This window comes from Anabas testudineus, chromosome 13, assembly GCF_900324465.2.
Source record: "Anabas testudineus chromosome 13, fAnaTes1.2, whole genome shotgun sequence".
NCBI classification, from domain to species: Eukaryota; Metazoa; Chordata; class Actinopteri; order Anabantiformes; family Anabantidae; genus Anabas; species Anabas testudineus.
In genome coordinates, this window is record NC_046622.1 from 18,486,777 (window position 1) to 18,507,330 (window position 20,554).

Genomic DNA, 20,554 nt, shown 5'->3' on the forward strand with positions numbered 1-20,554 from the left:
AGTAGGAATTTGAATGTTGTAATAGAGTATTTTTAAAACAGTGTTGTTGGTACTTCTACTTGAGTAAGGTTTCGGAGTTTTCACCACTACTAATTACGTTTACAACTTTTAGGTACTTCATCCATTCATCTATTAGCTATATGTTTAATCAATAAAATATACACATCCACATGTACATACTACAACACAGTAAACTATGTTTTAAGCTGGCTTGAAAAACCGTATACAACATCAGCTTTGCTTTGATTTGCAGAATAAATGTTTGAATTGATGCTTTAGCCAAAAGACTATGAGTAGCAAAGAAACTGTGCATCACTGGAGTTTCCAATGTGTAGGAACAGAGACTGAATTAGGCCACATTCTCATTACTCATTTGAGGGATGATGATCAATTGAGAAGAAAAACAACTAAACGTGCTTCACGACCTACTTCTCCATCCCGCCACATTTGAAGCACGGAAGAGGAAGTTGGCATTCAAACTATTCTGATTGGTCCTCAGACACGAAGGTCCGTTGTCTTCCTGCTGCTGATTGGTCGAGATGCCTGTCACTCTCAGTTGAAGTCGGTGACGTCTTCCGTACAAATACGCAGTTAGCGGGTCTTTCAGGAGTCATTCGCGCTCCGTCCCTGTTCAGCAGCACGTTGTCACAGTAAGGACAGGTCGAGGTTATAGTTTGGAGAGCTGCTGCTTTCTCGGGAGACGAGGAACATCACACTGTGCCACCATGCATGTCATCAAGAGAGGTGAGCATTTTGTTGTTGCGGAACAGTGTCGCTTAGGCCTCGGCTAGCTTCGGTGCTACCACCGACATAGTGTGGACCTGCCAGTAATTAGACGAGTCCCTGTCTTTTTATTGCGTCAGTAAGGCTGAGTAAGATTTACACACACAAACGAAACTTCCACAGCGTGTTGGAGTGGCCGGAGACTTCAGCTCATGTTAGCTAGAAGTTATGCTAACAGCACTTAAGTTGGTTAACGGTGTTGAAAAGCAGAGTAACTTTAAGAGGCTAATTAGCATCAGGATACTGAGCATGTCGCTTTATATAATTAACACTGATACCAGACAGTTAACTCATTAAGAGTTAACCATCACTAAGAGTTAACTGTCCATGAAAGAGTCTCTCTGCTGCTCTGCTGCTGTGTTTCTATAGAAGGAAGAGTTATTATAGACTCAGCCATAACCCTTCATAGTCATCGTTGGCGCCAAAACCAGTGATTGTGTGACCTCAGCTGAAGAGGAGTCGAAGACCGGTTTAATGTCAGTGAGGAGAAATGAATAAAACACGAACCTCCACAGTGCAGAGGAAGATCCATCAAATGTTTCTCACTTCTAGCTTTAAAGAAACAAAAGTTATCTCACTAAGTAACTTATTGTTGCAGCTTCAGTTGTGAATGTCTGTGTGAAACATCAGGAAAAGGAAGTGTTAAAAAACTAAAGTATATTAGTGTGAAACTGAACATTTAATTTCATGACAGTGTTGTTGTAAAACCTATGTAGTTGCAATAAATGCTAATTAACATGTTTAGTTTATGCAGATTCTGTTGGTCATGTTGTGAAATGTATTAGATTTTTGAACAAGTTATCAGGAAGCTGAGCTAACAACCACAAGCCCTCTGTTTTAATCCAGACTGTACAGACTGGAGGTCAAAGCATTTTTCACAAAAAGTGGTAAGAAAAACAGCTTTATTGGTATTTATTTGGATTTAAAACAGCTGACAAAGTAATTGGAAAGTCCTAAATTGGAAACATCCTTAATTTGAACTGCTATGTTCTGAGCCAGTTATTATCTTGTGAGTGTGCTTTTCCTCACTGGCAACTTGATGGAGGGTTAAATATGAACTGAGTGTGTGTTTCTTTTTTAGATGGACGCCAAGAGCGCGTCATGTTCGACAAAATCACCTCTCGTATCCAGAAGCTTTGCTATGGGCTGAACTCTGACTTTGTGGACCCGGCCCAGATTACGATGAAGGTGATCCAGGGTCTGTACAGTGGTGTCACTACGGTGGAGCTCGACACCCTGGCGGCAGAGATTGCCGCCACCCTCACCACTAAACACCCCGACTATGCCATCCTTGCAGCACGGATCGCGGTCTCAAACCTGCACAAAGAGACCAAGAAGGTGTTCAGTGACGTGATGGAGGATCTGTACAACTACGTTAACCCTCTGAACACACGTCACTCCCCCATGATCTCCAGGCAGACCCTTGACATTGTCCTGGAGAACAAAGACCGCCTCAACTCGGCCATCATTTATGACAGAGACTTCTCCTACAACTTCTTTGGATTCAAGACTCTGGAGCGGTCCTACCTGTTGAAGATCAACAGCAAAGTGGCAGAGCGGCCGCAGCACATGCTCATGAGGGTGGCCGTTGGAATCCATGGAGAGGACATTGATGCAGCCATTGAAACCTACAACCTGCTGTCAGAGAAATGGTTCACTCACGCCTCTCCTACACTCTTCAATGCAGGGACCAACAGGCCGCAGCTGTCCAGCTGCTTCCTGCTCGCCATGAAGGATGACAGCATCGAAGGCATTTATGACACGCTAAAGCAGTGTGCCCTCGTCTCCAAGTCAGCTGGAGGAATCGGTGTGGCTGTCAGCTGCATCAGATCAACAGGGAGCTACATTGCCGGCACCAATGGAAATTCAAACGGTCTCGTCCCCATGCTGAGAGTTTACAACAACACGGCACGTTATGTTGACCAAGGTGGCAACAAGAGACCCGGAGCCTTCGCCATGTACCTGGAGCCCTGGCACTTCGATGTGTTCGACTTCCTGGAGCTGAAGAAGAACACCGGCAAGGAGGAGCAGAGAGCCAGAGATCTTTTCTACGCCTTATGGATCCCTGACTTGTTCATGAAGAGAGTGGAGAGCAACCAGGACTGGTCTCTGATGTGTCCCAACGAGTGCCCCGGGCTGGACGAGTGCTGGGGGGAGGAGTTTGAGGAGCTCTACACCAAATACGAGAAGGAGGGGAGGGTGAAGCGAGTGGTGAAGGCTCAGCAGCTGTGGTATGCAATTATCGAGTCCCAGACAGAGACCGGCACGCCATACATGCTGTACAAAGACGCCTGTAACAGGAAGAGCAACCAGCAGAATCTGGGCACCATCAAGTGCAGCAACCTCTGCACAGAAATCGTTGAATACACCAGCAAAGATGAGGTAGCGGTCTGTAATCTGGCTTCCATCGCTCTCAACATGTACGTCACCCCTGAGCGGACTTTTGACTTTAAAAAACTGGCCGATGTGACCAAAGTTATCGTCAGGAACCTGAACAAGATCATAGACATTAACTACTATCCAGTACCTGAGGCCGAGACGTCCAACAAGCGTCACCGGCCAATAGGGATCGGGGTCCAGGGTTTGGCAGATGCCTTTATCCTCATGCGTTACCCCTTTGAAAGCCCAGAGGCTCAGCTGCTCAACATACAGATTTTTGAGACCATCTACTATGCTTCTCTGGAGGCGAGTTGCGAGCTGGCTGCCGAGTTCGGCCCGTACGAGACGTACGAAGGTTCTCCAGTCAGTAAGGGCATCCTCCAGTACGACATGTGGGAGAAGACGCCGACCGACCTGTTGGACTGGAAGCTGCTGAAGGAGAAGATTGCAAAGCACGGTGTGAGGAACAGCCTGCTGCTGGCCCCGATGCCCACAGCCTCCACCGCTCAGATCCTGGGCAACAACGAGTCCATCGAAGCCTACACAAGCAACATCTACACGCGCAGGGTGCTCTCTGGAGAGTTTCAGATCGTTAATCCTCACTTGCTCAAAGACCTGACGGAGAGAGGACTGTGGAGCGAGGAGATGAAGAACAAGTTGATCGCTCACAATGGATCCATCCAGGTCGGTTCCAACAAATTGCTGCTGTTGATGTAGAATATTTGAAGTTTTATACATTCATTCATTCACTAATTAATTAATTCATTAATGTAGAAACTAATCTTGAGATGGATTTTCAATCTGCTCTACTGGGTGAACAATGAAGCTACTTGAAGTTTCTGTTCTTATTGTTTTTTATAGATCAAAAGTAATATTTCTCCTGTTTCAATAGGACATTGATGAGATTCCACACGACTTGAAGCAGCTCTATAAAACCGTGTGGGAAATCTCCCAGAAGACCATACTCAAGATGGCTGCCGACCGTGGCGCCTATATCGACCAGAGCCAGTCCCTGAACATTCACATCGCAGAGCCGAACTATGGCAAACTGACCAGTATGCACTTCTATGGCTGGAAACAAGTGAGTCATAAAAAAAATAAAAAATAATAACTTTACTGATGGTGAAGGAATCTGTGTTAAATTCTCTTGTCCCTCTCACCAGGGTCTGAAGACGGGCATGTACTACCTGAGGACGAAGCCTGCTGCTAACCCCATCCAATTCACCCTGAATAAGGAGAAGCTGAAGGAGGTGCAGGCGACCAAAGCGTCAGAGCAGGAGATCAAGGAGCGAAACACTGCAGCCATGGTTTGTTCTCTGGAGAACAGAGACGAGTGCCTCATGTGTGGATCTTAAGTGTCCTCGATGTCCCCTCGCTAATTACACTCTGAACCGGCTAAAGCTCGACGTTGTTACGACTTGATCGTGGTGCTCTGGGTGTCGGGCTTGATGTTCTTGGGTGTAGCTGTCAGAATGTATGGAGTAAATTTTATTAATGTGTTGACTCACTTCATGTCAGTAAGAAGATGGCAAGTAGTTAATGTACTAAATGTATTTTATGGTAAATAACAACTTTGTAATGGGAAAATAAAGTTTTTTTTATATGCAGCTTTCATAATGTTTGTTTGGTAATAAAACCCTAAACCTCTTAGAAAAACAATCAGCTGTTTGCTGTATAACTGTAGGAACAATATCAGCAAATGTTTTAGATTTATTGTACCACATGGTGAATAGTTAAAGGGAAATATTAAAAACCATGATGTTTCTATAACAGTTAAGTTTGGAGAGAAGACTGTAGAGATGTGGGTTTGAGGAGTTTTTCATCTGATTGGTTAATTTGTAAAATCTGCAATATTGAGAAGCAGATTAATTTTAGATGCTAGAGTCCAGATACTAGTTCCAACTATTTGTAACGGGAATAAAACAATCAGCAAATGCTCTGATCATTTTTAATATATTTTTTTTATAAAATAATGAAAACATAATTTACAGTTTTAAATGTACAAGTTATTACAACCCAAAGAAAACAATATTCGACCAAAACAGTTTCAGTGCATCGTGTACAGCTGCCACACGCAGGCGGCACCGACGCACGATGTCGGAAAGTGGAAAACAGGAATCATACAAACCAGTTTTGTACAGAGATCAGAAGTAAAACAGCACACACAAACAAAAACACAGTACCCTCTGTTCTTCACTATTGTCTGCAACAGTGGTCAACGTGTTAAAAAATAAATTATCAAAATATTTAACATCTAAAAAAACAAAGCAAACCTAGTCATACAATATTACCATTAACCTTAATAATGCATTATTGATTTGTTCAACAGGAATCACGGTGTGTGCTATAAATAGCTTAGAGTTATAGATAACATGAACAAAATGAATATATATATATATATATGTATAAAAAAAAACCTCGCCCCTTTTACATAAGCAAACTAAAGATTAAGACTGGCAGATACTAAAATCACAGCTACACCTGTGGAGATGTATGAATGACAGATTTTCTTACTGGAGTGTCTGAAGCCTGAACTTCAAATGTACAAATCTGAAACCAGAACAAACAGACGAGCATCTCAGCCCCACTGGACGTCAGTTTGTCTATGACAGACCAGTTCAAGCAGTATTTTTGATGCCAAATGCGTTTAGGTGTAAATTCAAGACTTGAAGCTGCGGAAAAGTAAACGAGAACATGGCAGCTCTCTGTCACAACGCAACATGTTCTTTCTGGTGTCTCTCTCAAAAGAAAAGTATCTCTGATAGTGGGTATGCGCAAATTTTAGAGAGTCAACTGTTTTTGGCCAATCCAGCAAATTAAATAGATTAAGTCACATGTTTATTGACATTAAGCAGTGATAACTGATTTGCCCATAATGTTCTAATGCACTCAGAAATATTAAAGGGAACCCTCCAATGGTTTAAACAATAAGACAAATTTCTATTGTCTCACAGTACAATGCACCGCACGGCCCACCCCAAACTGATGGTTGTAGTGTCATTAACAGCATCTTGAGAAACCTGAGCAAGTTGGAGAATTCAAACTGTTGCAGTCTGACCGTGGAGGAAACCTCCTTCTGAGGGAGAAGTAGCTGTTCAGCAGAGCAGATCTTCATTTAGTACAATTTTATGTAAAGTCAAACAGGAAGAAGAGGTTCATCCTCTGCAGGGATGTGTGGTCCGTTCAGTACCAGCATCCACAAATCACAGACACATATTTCTGTATGAAAAATAGAAGTCGTAGACAATATCATAAAGCAAAGTAGCAGTATAAATAGTCTTTGTGTTCATTTGGAGTCGTCACAGAACACGGGGATAAATCCTCTCACACACACACAGACACACTGGTTCTGATATGACAGAGCTTCGCTGTTCATGAGAACAGTAAATATGTTTTCTATAAGCACAAAGTACTGGTGACTCAGCTTCCTTTGGATAAACAAAGGTGATGCAATGGAACAATTGGACATTTGCGGAAATGGCTTCTTCACTTTCTTGCTTAGAGGTAAATGAGAAGATTGATGCCGCTCTCAAAGTCGTGCCAACATGTTGAGTAGTCGCCGTTTGGCCCATTGAAGAACTTGTTAAATTGAACTAAAGATCTGTTTAGTTCAGCAGGTTCCATCGACTCCAGCACTGGCCTGAATTATTTAAGTATTAGTTTAGTTGATAGCTGCTGCTAACTACAATGGTACACAACCAACAGGAAGTAATTATTCATTCATTTCTCAAAACAAAAACAAATGTAGCATGAAAAAATGGGTCAATCATCAAATAATGATGTGCTAGTGGTAGGAGGAGGATTTTACTTAGTTAACCTGAGTAGCGGTCTCTGGTCTTCATGTTGATTTGCTGGATGTGACTAACAGTTGTACCGACAGTGGTATCGATCTTCTCATCGCTCTGTTAGAACGTGAATGTGTACTCACCAACTGCTGCTTTAAATATCATGGCAACAATAACATTTCAAATATGTATTGTGAGAAGAACTTGAGGTTTGAAGAATTATCCAGTACACTGAGATGTGAGATGATGCAGCCCTGCTGAAAACAGTGACGATTAAATTCAAAACAACGCACTACATGACAGATATGATCCTGGATGATCACCGAGTTCGACCATAACCACTCACTCAGAGCTGATGGCTTGTTTCACATCTACGGGCCACAGCTCATCCATGTAAACGGAAGAAACACAAATATTGTGGCCCACAAGTTTCCTATTACAGTAAACTAGTTTGTTCATCACTAACTTATCTTTTAACAGACCATCACATTCAACCTCTTTCTCTCTCTCACACTCACAACAAAGGGGAATAAAAATGCATCTAACATTGTGCAGTAATGCTTCTGAGCATCTGCTGTACCATCAGTTTCTCTCTCTCTCTCTCTCTCTCTCTCACACACACACACACACACACACACACACACACACACCTCTTTAGTACAACTGTTAAGCAATATCAGTACAATATAGATAATATTCATACATGGGAATTGTACCACACAGGCATCTATCTACAGTACCATGTCTGTAGCGCTTCCATTACTTTGAGTGCATTCTGGGAAATGCAGTCTGTAATGAGTCTTTTTTTTTTGGCTGATTCACTGCAGGAACAGTATTAGGCCTCTCCAGGTGATGCAGTATTCTCTAAAACAGTCGGGCTCTCCTGACTGTTTTAGTAGCATATGTATTTATACACACACATATATGTATGTGTACATATATAAATATGACTTCAGTTTATAAAAATAAGCAGGCTCAGAGGGAAGAGAGAGGGTCTCTGCTCTGTGTGGGAGTGTTGCCCTTTAACATCTGTTTCTTACGCTCTGGTTTAAGGCAGTCCTGTGGAAGCTGAGCGAGGTGACATCACCATGACCTCCCAAAAGAACATTTCTCTTCCACTCGGCGACCCTCTGGCCTGAATCTCACACTCTCCTGTAGCTGTCGATCACTCTCTCTTTGAGTTAGCTTCGTGTGTTAAGGAGTGCGCCTCGAGGTCACTTTCCGTCTTGTTGATGTTGTTAAAAATCTTGCTGAACTTGCGCAGCTGCTCACTGGCTGTCAGGCTCTCCTCCTGCAGGCGCTGGTTGTTCTCCCTCAGGTTGGCCATCTCGGCGAGCAGAATGACTTTGTCCTTCTTCTCCTGATGAGAAAGACAGAATAGAAATGAGGAGAGGACGAGACATGATGACTGTTCTGACAGGATATTTACTTTCTGTCACACAGTAACATCGTACTGATGTTTGTGTTTAAGCTCACAATATCTGTATGACAGCTTAACTTGTCCAATTCAAACCAGGATGTTATCACATGATCCCGCTCCTACTAATGGTTGAGGTTTTATTCTACTTTCAACTCTAACTGAAGGCAAAATTGGGGAAAATCAAACAGGACAAAAGATTCTCACTCTCTCCAAATCGTTGTTCAGCTGCTTTAACATGACTTCCAGCTGGTAGAGTCGACCAGACAAATCGTTGGGCACTTCATCTCTGTGAATACACACAGCAAACATTCATTAAACTGTGTAGATCAATGGGGAAGACAGGTGTTAAAAAAGCTTTTCAGCTTTGGTAATATCTTCACTGGCAGAGCAAAAACTGTCTCAGGCAACTACCAAAACAACCAGCTGCTTACTTTTGTGAGAATACACAGGAGAAAAATCTGATTGTGTTACCACAGGGTGGCAGTAGAGACACAGTTTACAGCAGGACGGCAGACCTGTGATTCCTACAGTTGTGCAGCTGAACTGCTTCACATCAGATTGTTTCTTGGTTTGTGGTGGTGAAGTTGACCTACCCGCTGAAGGTCGGTGTGGTCCGTGGTGTCTGAGGAGTGTGAAACTGGACTGGACTGACAACGGGTCTCATTTCTGGACCTCCAGCCTGCGGTTCAGTCAGCGAGAAGAGGGAAACGGCTCTTTGTGCTGCAACAGAGACACATGAATGCACTTTCTGTGTAAATGAGTTGTTCTTGCTCAAGTCTCCCTTGGGACCGATGGCACAATTGCATCTCAACACAGGTGGACCTGGCAGAAGGTAAAGTCATGGATCAAGTGCTGGCTTCAGCCTAGTGTATTTGTCTGTGCTCCAAGTGTCTTTGTGGTGGCAGAGGACACGAGGGACAGCAGAGAAACCCAGAAAAGTAACAGTAGCTGGGAAGCAGAGCGGGTGATTGGGTACACCTAGTTCCCACTGTTCTTTCCCAGGAGTGTCGTGTGACAGAAGAGAGCTGAACTTCCAACATGCAGACAGTAAATCTCAGACACCAGGGTTAGGATTTTAACTGTTGTGTATTTTGTACAAAATGCAAGATTGTAAATGACTTTCAGTCAGTACTGACCTAAACTCATACATATTTGGTAAAAAGCATAGATATATAAAGTAATTATATACAATTAAGAATCCCATACAGAGCATAAGCTGAACAACTCCTGATGTGTTTACATCCTCACCTTCATAGGCTTTAGCTGCATTGACCAGGCTGGACCACTCCAGTCCACAGGCTGTGTCAGGAAGAGGCATCAGTCCAGGATCGAGCCTCTTCAGAGGCGGAACTTTGTCCCTCACTTCTGTAAGAGACAGCTCTGATGCAGACAGAGGCACTGAGGGACAGGAGACGAGAACAACAGCAGTGAGTGAACAAGCCTACAACAACCAAAGTTGCAGTATTGGCAACAAATGTCTTTAAGTTGCTTCCAAACTGCTGCTGATCTCCTTGGCTCCTTAATAAATAAGACTTCACAGTAGGTAGACTCAACACGGTTATGTTGCCTGCCAGCATTTAACATTTGTCCTACCTGGAAAAAAAAAACCTCTGACAACAGATTAAACTCACCCTTTTTACTCTGCATGTGGTTGGAGGAGACGGCATGTCTGCGTGTGGGCAGTGTGCAGGTGAATAGTACATCGGTGGGAGTTGTCTGGTTTTCAGAGTTGGCAAAGCTGGCGTCTCTGCGCCCGCTGCACAGTGACTCATCTGAAAATGTCCGCTGCAAGGTTCGTCTGGGAGACTGCAGAGAGAAAAGTGACAGAGCTCAGTTACAGGGTTGTTTGTGCAGGTTCATGTAGGACTGTTGCCTGGATGTTGTAATGGTCTGCAAGTAACAGTGTTCCTCACTTGATCTCTTTGTGGTGGCTCTCCTGGATTGTCCATGATGATCAGTTTCTTCAGGTCGTCTTCAATGGTGCTCTTATATGTCCGTCGTGGAGAACGCAGGTCCCTCAGTGATGCTCTGAGCCGAGGCTGCCCAAACACGTTCTTTGAATTTGTATCTATCTGCCTGGAGACACAAACATAATGTATTTTCTTGACCATGTCTTGTTCCAACATCACTTCACAATAACCAAACCAACCACTACTGCTAAAGATAAAAGTTGTTAAAGTCTTTAAGCCGGTTCAGTGTGTACAGTTATTTATTAATCAAGTTAAAGTGACCAGAGCGCTTTTTAAATGAATGGTTGTTGACCTCTGAGTCATTAATCCATAAAGAAAAGAACCAGAACCAGCCACGGAGAACAACACTAAATCTAAGCCCATCATTTCAAGCTCCAAGTGTCTTGTCTTACTTCTTGTTGCTGCTGTCAGAGTTGGATGCTGTGGTTGTGTTTGAAGGTGATGGGCTGGTGTCTTCGTTCTGCCAGGTGGTTTGTCTGCTCTTCCCATATAAAGCCTTGGGAGCAGAGCTGGACAGAGGGATGGAGCCTAACTGAGCTGTGGTTGGTGTTGCTGTAGCAGCTCGGACAGGCCGTGCTTTCTCTGCTGTGAAAGTCTTATAACCCTGTGGTGTGTAGGCCCTAACAGGACATATACATAAGCGATTAATGCATCAAATAAATGACATGTTCTCTTCGTGTAGGAACACCATAAACATAAAAGATACATTACTGCTCTAAAATGTAAGCACCTTGTTATGCAGACTACTAGAAAAACAGTATGTGAAATGTCTTTTATACAATAACCCAAACTTCACCGCAAAAAGAACTCATAATCAATTGTTTTAAACATCCAAAACATTCATGTATCTGTTTAGCACTCAACCCTCTAACCAAAACAAACCATATTATTTACTGTCTGTCAAACTGAACACTAAACCTGATGAAGCACTGATATCCTAAAACCTTCTGATGTCATTTCATCTCTGTATTATGTTAAACACTGATGAGTCCAGCACAGCCAGGCGCAGACTGCAGTATTAGAGTTGATGGCACTCAGGGTTTAAACACAGATTGATTTAATCCAACACAGAGTGGTTAAAGTCTGTGCATGTTGTGAGTATGATGGCTGTGTGCATTTATAATGTGAGCCAGCAGAAGAGATCACACCATGATATGTGTGTTTTAAGCTGCTATAAAGGTTGATGTACACTTTGGAGATGCATTTTTATGTATCATAGTGTTGTAAAAGGCAGCTGCTTGGTGGCTCATGCACTAAAGATTTCTCAAAGAGTACATTTCTTCTCTATTAAGTTAAGCAGCATTTAAGACTCACTATCTGTCTAGGATAAATCTGCCCTGTCTCTTACTAAAACTAATGTTGGTTTATATCAGTATCATAAAATGCCATGAAAGAGGCACCTCAGTGATGAGGTCTCTTACCTGGGTTTGAAAGCATCCATTTTATCAGCAGTGCAGCCAGGAGGTGGGAATGTCCTCGTCCGATACCCTTGGTTCTGACTGGCTGCAGATGGTATGATGGGTGAGGACTCTCGTCTCCTTGCTTCTCCTCCGCCGCTGCTTCTTCCCACTGACAACTCCTGCACGCCACCGTAGGTCGTACAGGAGTGCATGGTCTTGTGTGACTGGTTATTGGATACGTTTCCTTGGCGAGTGTTGTTGTAATGAGTCGAGGCGTCGATGCCGCTGTCGTTGGAGCCTCCCTTGTTGAGAAGGTCGGGGTCGGCATCAGCTGGGTCACCCAGGTAACCCCCACCTCCTCGGTCTCCTCCAGCTCCTCCGTCAAACCAGCGCTCATCACTGTGGCTGCTGGAGGCGTTGCTGGACAGAGTGTTACTGCTGGAGTGACTCGAGTACTGAGTCTCACCCTGCAGAGAACATGAGGACAAGAATGTCATGTTCAGACTGAGAGACAATGAAGCAGAAAAGGTGAAAGAATGACACAGTGTGAAGTCTGACCTTTGAGTATCTGTTTGGAGAGTCTTTCCCTGGGACATCCTGTCTAGGTATCCTGCGCTGCCCCCCTCCTCCACCCGGTCCTCGAGATGATGACGCTGGGACATGCCAGAGGGGTTCTACACAGAAAACACACACAGACACTCACAGGATTAAAGCAAATTACACTGAACCATCATGGTTTGCAAAGAGGATTAAATACTTATAGCACATTTAAACACTGACCTCCCCCCACAAACCACTGCCTAAAATCACTCAGTTATCTCTACTCTACTGTGCAATACACACATGTGAAACAATATAAACATCATGGTAACATATCATCACCCTACTAGGCAATGATGAATGCAACTCAATAGTTAGTATTCTCGCTTCAAAGCTGCTGTGATATATGTTTTTGTGATAACAATGTCTAACATGATGATGTGAAAACGTGATAACGCGTTTCCTGTGATGATGAACTTCTAAAGTAGTATCGGAATCTGTAGCACAGCAGACAGACACGTGTAGAGATGATCTGGTGAAGTGACAGTGGAGCAGCTAAAGAGCCTTATATTACATTACAAGTTAGTAGTAACCAAAAGCTGCGGTCACCATCTGAAGGTGATGTACCTGTTTTGCAGCGTTCCATAGTGCTGTCCTGGCTAGTGAAACCCGACGATGACTCTCCACTGGAGGTGATGTCCACGCTGAGGTGGGGCTCATAAGGCAGCAGGGGGCGATGTACTGCTCCATATCTACACAGGGAGGGAGTATACTTATTAATTAACACATTAATGCCAATGTCTTTTTAAAAATTCAATGTATTCTGACAGTATACACACAACTATTGTAGAACATAGAGAGGATTAAGACAAAGGACAATCCCCTACAGCAAGCCCTAAAAATGTAGTGCGCATGTGACAAACGCAAGTCTTCAGTTTCAGTTTTGCTATCTTGATGGCGGTTGAATAAAACATGTTTCTCTGGTTGGGTTGGTTGTTATTATTCTCCACATTGTGAGGAAGAGCCACCCACACAACAAATCTTTCCTTTAGGAGACAGTGTGTTCATACACACCTAAATGCAGACCTGAACACAGCACATTATTCTGACTGTCTTCTGATGTCTTATCATCTGCCTCAAGCACACAAAGCAGTTGTCATGAGTAACACTGGTGATCTTTAATCAATCTTAAAAGTGCAATGGAGGAGAGTTTAAAGGAACAAAACACCAAATACCCACCTGTCGGGTGAAGGTTTGTAGCGTACAAATGGGCCTGGTGTGATTCCAGGTGGTCCCATTGTGGAGAGGCTGAGCAGGCCGGATGAGGGCGAGGAGAAGCTGGCTGAAGGGTTTCTGTAGGGCAGCATCCTGTCGCCACCTGCAGGAGTAAGACTGTAGTGGTTCTCTGGGTAGCTCACTGGCCTGGAGGACACAAAGAGGGTGATGGTTAGCCAAGAGACAAACAGACAACACAAGAAACTATTTATCTGTATTTAATGAGAATATCACAAAAAGGCCATCTACTCATGAACCTGCCAGATTTTGTAGCTATTAACTTTCCAAGTAATGTTTGTGATTAGCAACTGAAACCAAAAATGGAAAAACCACAACAAAATGAACAAACACACAAAAAGCCCTAAAGTGAACAGTGTTTAAATGCATTGATTCCTTTAGAAGATCCGGCTATATAGTTACAACTCCTCAAGAAACTTAAGCATTTAGTTTGGAGAGAGGAGCTCCCAGTTCAATGTACCGGTGAGAGAAATTTAACAGCTCTTATTTCAGTAAGTCGTCTGTTATTAAGGGTCAAAATGTTTTATTATGCTGAAACAGCATGCTTGTTAAAAACGATGGTAAAGACAGTGTTGGTACTCCACTAAAAATAACCCAAATTCTGTCAGTGTGAGTGTGATTAGAAATGAATGCAGTGCTGTAGCTCTGAATCTCACCTCTTGGAGTTGAGGTGCTGAGGTTCTCTGTATGGAACTGGCATCAGTGCCTTGTGTGAACGGGGCAGAGGAGGTGGTGGAGGACCCATGGGGGTCCACCGCTGTGGATTTGGTGTACTGTGGAGCCCTGGAGGAACAGACGGACTGTCCCATCTCCATGTTGAACGTGGGGAAGGTCGGTAGCCTGCTGCCAGAGGCTCAGGTTCTGGCTTCTGCTCCATGGTCTTCATCTCCCACTCCTCTGTGCAGCCCCTAAAATCAAGCAGCAAGATTTCTAGTGGATATAGTATAAAAACTTGAATATTGTTGCTCCCCTTATAAAACTTATTTTTTGTCTTCATCCACAGTTTTACATCCTCAGCTGTGGGCGAGTAAAAGCTCTGATGAGAAGCAGCACTTTTCTGCCTGCAGACATCAACTGTAGCTGAACGAGAACTGTGGCTTCTGTATTGTGTTCTGCGCATGTTATGAGAGGACATTACGGTTCGCTCTTAAAATTTGGGAAAGCTCAAGCACACAACAGACATGCAACAGACCTCACTAATGAGCTCCCCAATGACGGCAGAAAGGGACGAAAGGAAACAGTTTATTGGCACATCCGGGCCCCATTTTGATTGCTGTGAGACTGAGGTTGTGTGCTTTCATGTACAAAGCAATAGCCCTATTATCTCATCTTTGTAAGAGTCTTAGTATTTACAGTGGATGTACACAGATGTATGCACAAGATCACAGTTAATGTGCTTATAATCCATGCTCTAGTGCTTTTTTTTTTTCTTCAAAAAGCAAAAACAATATCAGCGAATATATAAATATATATTTTGACATTTTAGCTGTTTTATTAGGTAGCTTGACAGTTGCAGCCCAACCTGTGGTATGACTATGACAGACTATGTGGCACTGTCACCAACCATTAGCCTACCACTGAATTCTTTGGCATTTATTCTCATCAATTATGAAATCACTGACACAGAGCTCCCAGCTGGAGAACTGGTCATCTTCATTTATCAGCTCAAGACACAAATAACCATATTCTGTGGAGTATCTTAATATCCAGTACGTATTATACATCATTATTATTTCATTCACAAAGCTTATTACAGCAGGCATCAAATATGCATAGAGGGTATTTAAGACGAAGCTAATGCCATGAGGAAAAGGAGGAAGAGGTGACAAAAGCAGAGGAAGCATAGTGTAAAAGTGAGTGAGAGTGAAATTGGAGGTGAGGTGAAACAAGGTAGGAGTGGGATAAAAAAAGAATAAAAACAAACTCTTGACAGGTGTGACACAGTGTGTGATGTGTCACTTGAGGTTAGGGTTAGCAGGAACAGTACTTTGGGACAGTTATTGTAAATAGTTACTAATTTTTAAACCATTTTCCTGCAGATTATAATAGATTATAATAAAGATGTTGACTCATTGGCTCATATTGTAACTTCAGTTTATGGAGATTCAGTTTCATTGGGGCATCTGTCAGTAACAAGACTCTGATGTCTCTAATAAAACAAAAATTGAAGATAAATCCTAGTGACCCAGGACATTTTAGACATGGTAGCTTGATCAATGTGGACTTTTTTATGTTAAAGTTCTTGCTTTGAGGCTTGTATAACTATTCTACCATGTCTTATTCATTAAGATCTAGTGGGATTCACAAAAGGAAGGTCATGCTTAGACAATGCCAGATGTCTTTAATACCTCATGTGGGTTAAATGTGACGAAAGCATCCCCATAGCTGCTTCTCTTTAGATACACTTGACCTGAACAAATGGGAATTTCTACAGGATACTTTTCAGCCTCAGGATGGATTTCTTAAATGGATAAAAGCAATTTATTCAGATTAAAGGGAAGCATCAATAACAAAGTCATATCTCCCTAATGTAGCCCAATGTATGGGCAAAACAAGGAAAACTTATAAGTGGAGGAAGTCCACAAAGTGCTTCTGTAAGCAGATGATACTCCGTTACGCATTAAGCATCTGGTGTCCTCAGTCTATCCTCAATCTAGAATTGAATTATTTTTAGAAAAATAAGCATATGTAAAATAAACTGAAAAGAATAGGATATGCCAATAATAACAGTAATTCCAATCACCCAATCCCAGTTTAAGTGTAATTCAGATGGATCTAAATATTTTTAGTAGGTGTTTGGTTGTGGTCGGATCTAAACAATATAAACTGCATTATCACTGTCCCAGAAATTAAAAAAGAGGATAGGATAAATAAGGACTAAACCTTTTAAATGAAAGCTGAAAAAACTCTAATATGGTGGTTGTTTATTATTATTAATCCAAGAAGCTGGTAACACTAAGACCTCAATTCCCTGACAAGCAAGTAAACAAATCATTAACTTAAAACTAGTCATGTTGAGCTTCCAAGATTAGCTGATTAAATGATTGCGAGAGTAACAGAAAAAATTCAATAATTGTGAACACTTATTAATAGCAGTATTTTCAAGAGGGCTGTGGGAAATTATACAGGGTATTTTTATAATTATCTTGTACAAAATGGTTAGTCAATTAATTTTAATTGACTAACCATTAATCAACCACCATCACTAAATATATCTAGATACTATGAATACTACGCATATCAAAAACTGTGTATTCAACAAAAGTGTAATTACAGTGCACAACTGCACTATTTTGAAGAAACAAAAAACAAAGAATGACTCCATCAAAATCCATATTCTAACTTCATGCACATGAGTACAAACCTTAAAGCGAGCAGAGCCTACATCTGTTGATGAGCAGTGTTTTCTCCATCACACTGGCTGAGGTGACAAACCTGGAGCTCCCCAGCACACACACACGTACACAGTCACTCACTCACATAGTCGGACATGGACTGACATCAGTCACACCTCTTTTCTGCTTTATCCATCCATCTTGCGTGCGTACATCCGAGGCAGAACAGCAAGGATAAAAACACTTCCAACTCTCGTCTCTCTTCCACCCACTTCTCTCACTCTGTGGTGTTGAGACACGTCCTCCTCATCGAGTGCTCAACTCAATACACTCAATCCTGCCTTTCTCTCTTTCGCTTTCATCACTTGCCCCCCCCCATTTGCCATCCTTTTCATTCGCGCATGGATTGCATTTTTAATTAATCACTTCCATTTATTTTTTTATTTTTTTGGTTTCCTTTTTTCCTGCAGATTCCAGGCCTTAATCTCATCCAATCTGCTTGTCTGGCACACAACGGAAAATGAGTCAATGGGGGGATGGATGACATGCAAGACTCTAATTATCAGCTGTTCCAAAGCACAGCAGAGAGAGCAAGCGAGCATGTGTGTGTGTGTGTGTGTGTGTGTGTGTGTGTGTGTGTGTGTGTGTGTGTGTGTGTGTGTGCGTGTCATAGAGATTAAACTGCCTCAAACATTAAAGAAATCTAACCACTGTGTGATCACACCGCCAGCCACAATTACTGTATTTAGGAGCAATGGTTCTTCAGTCAGAAACAGGCTGTAGTTATTCCTTCACCTCTCTAACTGTCTTGTAACACCACATCAGTGTCTCACAAGGTCTCGTTATTTTGTCTCAGTCAAGGCCTTGTGTGTAGATGAAACCAGGGGAAAGAAATAGACAGTATGCTGAACAAGATGACTAGATAAGGAGAGCAAAGAAACCAAGAATGGCAGATTTTGTTAATTTATGTTAAACAAATGCCTCTTTCATGCCTCGTTTTGCCTCTTTCCTTTTGAGCCACACACAGCGTTCTTTCTCAGTTCGCTTGCTTCCTCTTTTCACATACTCCCACACAAAATCCTCTCAGAACATTGGAGTCTGGCCACAATCTCACCCATGCTTTTGTGTGTTTGAGTGAACAACGTCCCATACTCATTCCAGCTTGCACTTGGACCCTCTCCACACTGATACACTGTCACCCAATGCCTCAACTCATCTGTATTCACCACAGCTGTTTAAGACGACTTGGTCTAATTATTGTAGCTTCAAAGAAATATAACAGGTAAAAATATACACACCTTCGAGGACCCCCCTCTTCATATGGAGGAATGATGACCACTTTGACCGTGACAGAAGTCCTAAGAAGGTCAATCATCTGTTCGTGAGTCAATGTCACTGCGGCCACCTTGCAGATCTCCACCAACCGACTGCCCTGCCTCAAACCTGCCTGCCAGGCAAAACCATATTCCTCCACCTGCACAAGAAAATCACAAACAAAGTCTTTAAACAAACCACTTATGAATGGCCAAGATTGTTCATAAACACATTACAGTATAAAATCTGGTGTAGCAGATGGTGATCTGACAGTACCTCAGCCACAGTGCCGTCCAAGCGAACATGAAAGCCCAGTTGTCCCAGTCCGTTTCTTCTCAGAGTCATATCTACAGTCTCACACCCCACTGTCAATGACTGACAAATAGAAACAGAAATTAAATTATGATTAATCTAAAAGATTTGCACTACTAATATGTTCTTATAAGTCTAAAACAAAAAAGCTATGTATATAAAAGAAACAAGAAAAGATCATAGCAGAATATGTATGTGGTAATGAAATAATTACTCAATATTTGATATGACTAAAATTAATTTAGAAAGTTATTTGCTTTGACATTTACACAACATACGTTTCATAAGGAAACATTTTTAATCATCCAACTTATTTGTTTGCAGGTTTCCTGGGTGGATTAGGAAAACTTTCAAGGAATGATAAACACCCACTGCTGAAATCCCCTGACTGCAATACTTCAAAGCAGATATAATGAAACTAAGATTTTACAGAGCCTTGAAATGAAATTACTTTCAAAATTATACTTGAGTAACCGTGTTAACATGTTAACTTGTATAATTACGTTTAATTAATTTTAGCAGTCCAAGGACAAATGTTTGCTGTGTGTGGCCAAGACACTTGAGTCACGATTTCCTGGTTTTTTGCCTTCATGGAGAGCTTTTGACCACTGTCAGCTCTACTCTAATATTTCTAAGACTAGGCCCTAGTTTTGTTTGTACTGTGCAGATTCACAAACATGTACATGCATAGGGGGGAGGTATTTCACTGATGAATGACTAGTGGCAGTATCACACAAAGCAACAGAATAATGCACAAAAGCAGACAAGAAGAAAACTGCAAGCTAGTAAGCAAAGATGTAAATGTTTTGTTAATTATTGTCAGTATACCTTTAAGCTATAGTTGTAGTATGTAGTACACACTATGGTACCAAACATAACAAAAGAGCTAAAACACTAAGCTCTCACCTTTAACCTCTGCACCATTTCTCGAATGTCCTGTGCGCAACCCTCTGGTACTCGCACAGAGATGTGGTCTCCTCTGCCATAGAAGATCTTCAGTGCCAGACGCTCAGGAGTCCAGCCAATCACATCCGCACAAAAACAGTTAAACACCACCTCTTTGGTAGAACAGTCTATAAGGACAACATATTCAGCTGACAAACCCAAGGCACAGGGGATCTCTGTCCCTCCTCCACTAAAGTCCTGGGCCTGGACCCTCCAGGACACTGCCCCCGCAGCTCCCAGCTCCGCTCCCTCTCTTGCCTTCGAGCGCTCACGTTTTCTCAGTAGGTCTATCAGTTTACCAGCTGAGTCGAGTGTTGTGTTGCTGACGTAGTTCTCAGCCAGGTCACGCAGGTATTCCTGCCGTGTTCTTGTCGCCATTGTGTGGAACTTCTCTGACTTGTGTGCTGCATTTTCTGCATTTATGACTTTGGCTAGAAGGAAGTTACGAAAGGATTCTGGATCACGGAAGGTGATGCCGCTGGGGATGGGTGGACCAAAAGGAGGCACATCCTTCATCCGTGTGACTGCAACACTGAAAGATACAATTGAGAACTCATTTTTCTCATCATTTTTCTCATAGTTGTGCATGAAAATGTGTTTGTTCTTTTTTATATATTTACCTGTAACAAGTGTTTTCAGAGCAGGGGTTGTGCACACGGACAATAACAAAGACATGCTGGAAGTGTGAGCGAATATTCTGAGGGGTGAAAGGCAAAGCTCCCGGCTCCTGAAAAATTATGGTGACAATATCGTTCCCTATGTGCCTCTTCCTCAGGAGCTGAGGAGGGGAAGAAATGAGAGGAGAGGAAAAAAGAATTAATAAAATGAGCAAAAATAAAAGGCACAGACACCATAACTCAGTAAACGACAGAAATTCAAGTCAGACAAGGAAAACAAGGCTCACTACTAGACATCAAACAACAGTTCTTTATGTAATTTGTTTTTCAGAATCTGTGTGGGCTATTTGTGTCTGTGTGTGTGCTGGTTTGTCCGTCTATCTGTGTTCGTGTAGGAAACATGGCACGCAGTCCAGGCTGTGTCTGTGGTGTAGTGCTTGCCAATCCTCTCTTCATCTGCA

General features: G+C 42.4%; 2 protein-coding genes across 4 annotated transcripts in view; one reads left to right on the plus strand and one right to left on the minus strand.

Moving 5' to 3' along the window:
- The first annotated feature begins 585 nt into the window (after nucleotides 1-585).
- LOC113167697 (ribonucleoside-diphosphate reductase large subunit) lies at nucleotides 586-4,769 on the plus strand. Of its 2 annotated transcripts, XM_026368511.1 has the most exons (5): nucleotides 586-744; nucleotides 1,865-3,846; nucleotides 4,055-4,243; nucleotides 4,326-4,540; nucleotides 4,584-4,769. In XM_026368511.1, the coding sequence occupies exons 1-4, from the start codon at nucleotides 726-728 to the stop codon at nucleotides 4,515-4,517; spliced, it is 2,382 nt and encodes a 793-aa protein (XP_026224296.1). In that variant the 5' UTR covers nucleotides 586-725; the 3' UTR covers nucleotides 4,518-4,540; nucleotides 4,584-4,769. The 2 variants fall into 2 exon arrangements, with proteins under 2 accessions (XP_026224296.1, XP_026224288.1); XM_026368503.1 differs by having other exon boundaries at nucleotides 4,326-4,769.
- A 1,037-nt stretch (nucleotides 4,770-5,806) lies between these two features.
- Nucleotides 5,807-20,554, minus strand: part of sipa1l3 (signal-induced proliferation-associated 1 like 3) — a 54,857-nt gene continuing 40,109 nt past the window's right edge. For both annotated transcript variants that reach the window (XM_026368480.1, XM_026368488.1), the window contains 16 exons: nucleotides 20,097-20,254; nucleotides 19,438-20,008; nucleotides 18,496-18,594; nucleotides 18,204-18,379; nucleotides 14,227-14,478; nucleotides 13,517-13,699; nucleotides 12,905-13,029; nucleotides 12,296-12,411; nucleotides 11,759-12,204; nucleotides 10,730-10,957; nucleotides 10,281-10,443; nucleotides 9,999-10,173; nucleotides 9,616-9,765; nucleotides 8,961-9,087; nucleotides 8,572-8,653; nucleotides 5,807-8,307 (listed from right to left, as the gene is read on the minus strand). In XM_026368480.1, the coding sequence (XP_026224265.1) occupies nucleotides 8,113-8,307; nucleotides 8,572-8,653; nucleotides 8,961-9,087; nucleotides 9,616-9,765; nucleotides 9,999-10,173; nucleotides 10,281-10,443; nucleotides 10,730-10,957; nucleotides 11,759-12,204; nucleotides 12,296-12,411; nucleotides 12,905-13,029; nucleotides 13,517-13,699; nucleotides 14,227-14,478; nucleotides 18,204-18,379; nucleotides 18,496-18,594; nucleotides 19,438-20,008; nucleotides 20,097-20,254 (3,246 nt within the window). In that variant the 3' untranslated portion in view covers nucleotides 5,807-8,112. The remainder of the gene's footprint in view (nucleotides 8,308-8,571; nucleotides 8,654-8,960; nucleotides 9,088-9,615; nucleotides 9,766-9,998; nucleotides 10,174-10,280; nucleotides 10,444-10,729; nucleotides 10,958-11,758; nucleotides 12,205-12,295; nucleotides 12,412-12,904; nucleotides 13,030-13,516; nucleotides 13,700-14,226; nucleotides 14,479-18,203; nucleotides 18,380-18,495; nucleotides 18,595-19,437; nucleotides 20,009-20,096; nucleotides 20,255-20,554) is intronic.

Coding starts and splice junctions, on each gene's coding strand:
- LOC113167697 (XM_026368503.1), top strand. Junction 3,847..4,054: donor CTCACAATGGATCCATCCAG/GTCGGTTCCAAC, acceptor CTGTTTCAATAG/GACATTGATGAGATTCCACA. Junction 4,244..4,325: donor ACTTCTATGGCTGGAAACAA/GTGAGTCATAAA, acceptor CCCTCTCACCAG/GGTCTGAAGACGGGCATGTA.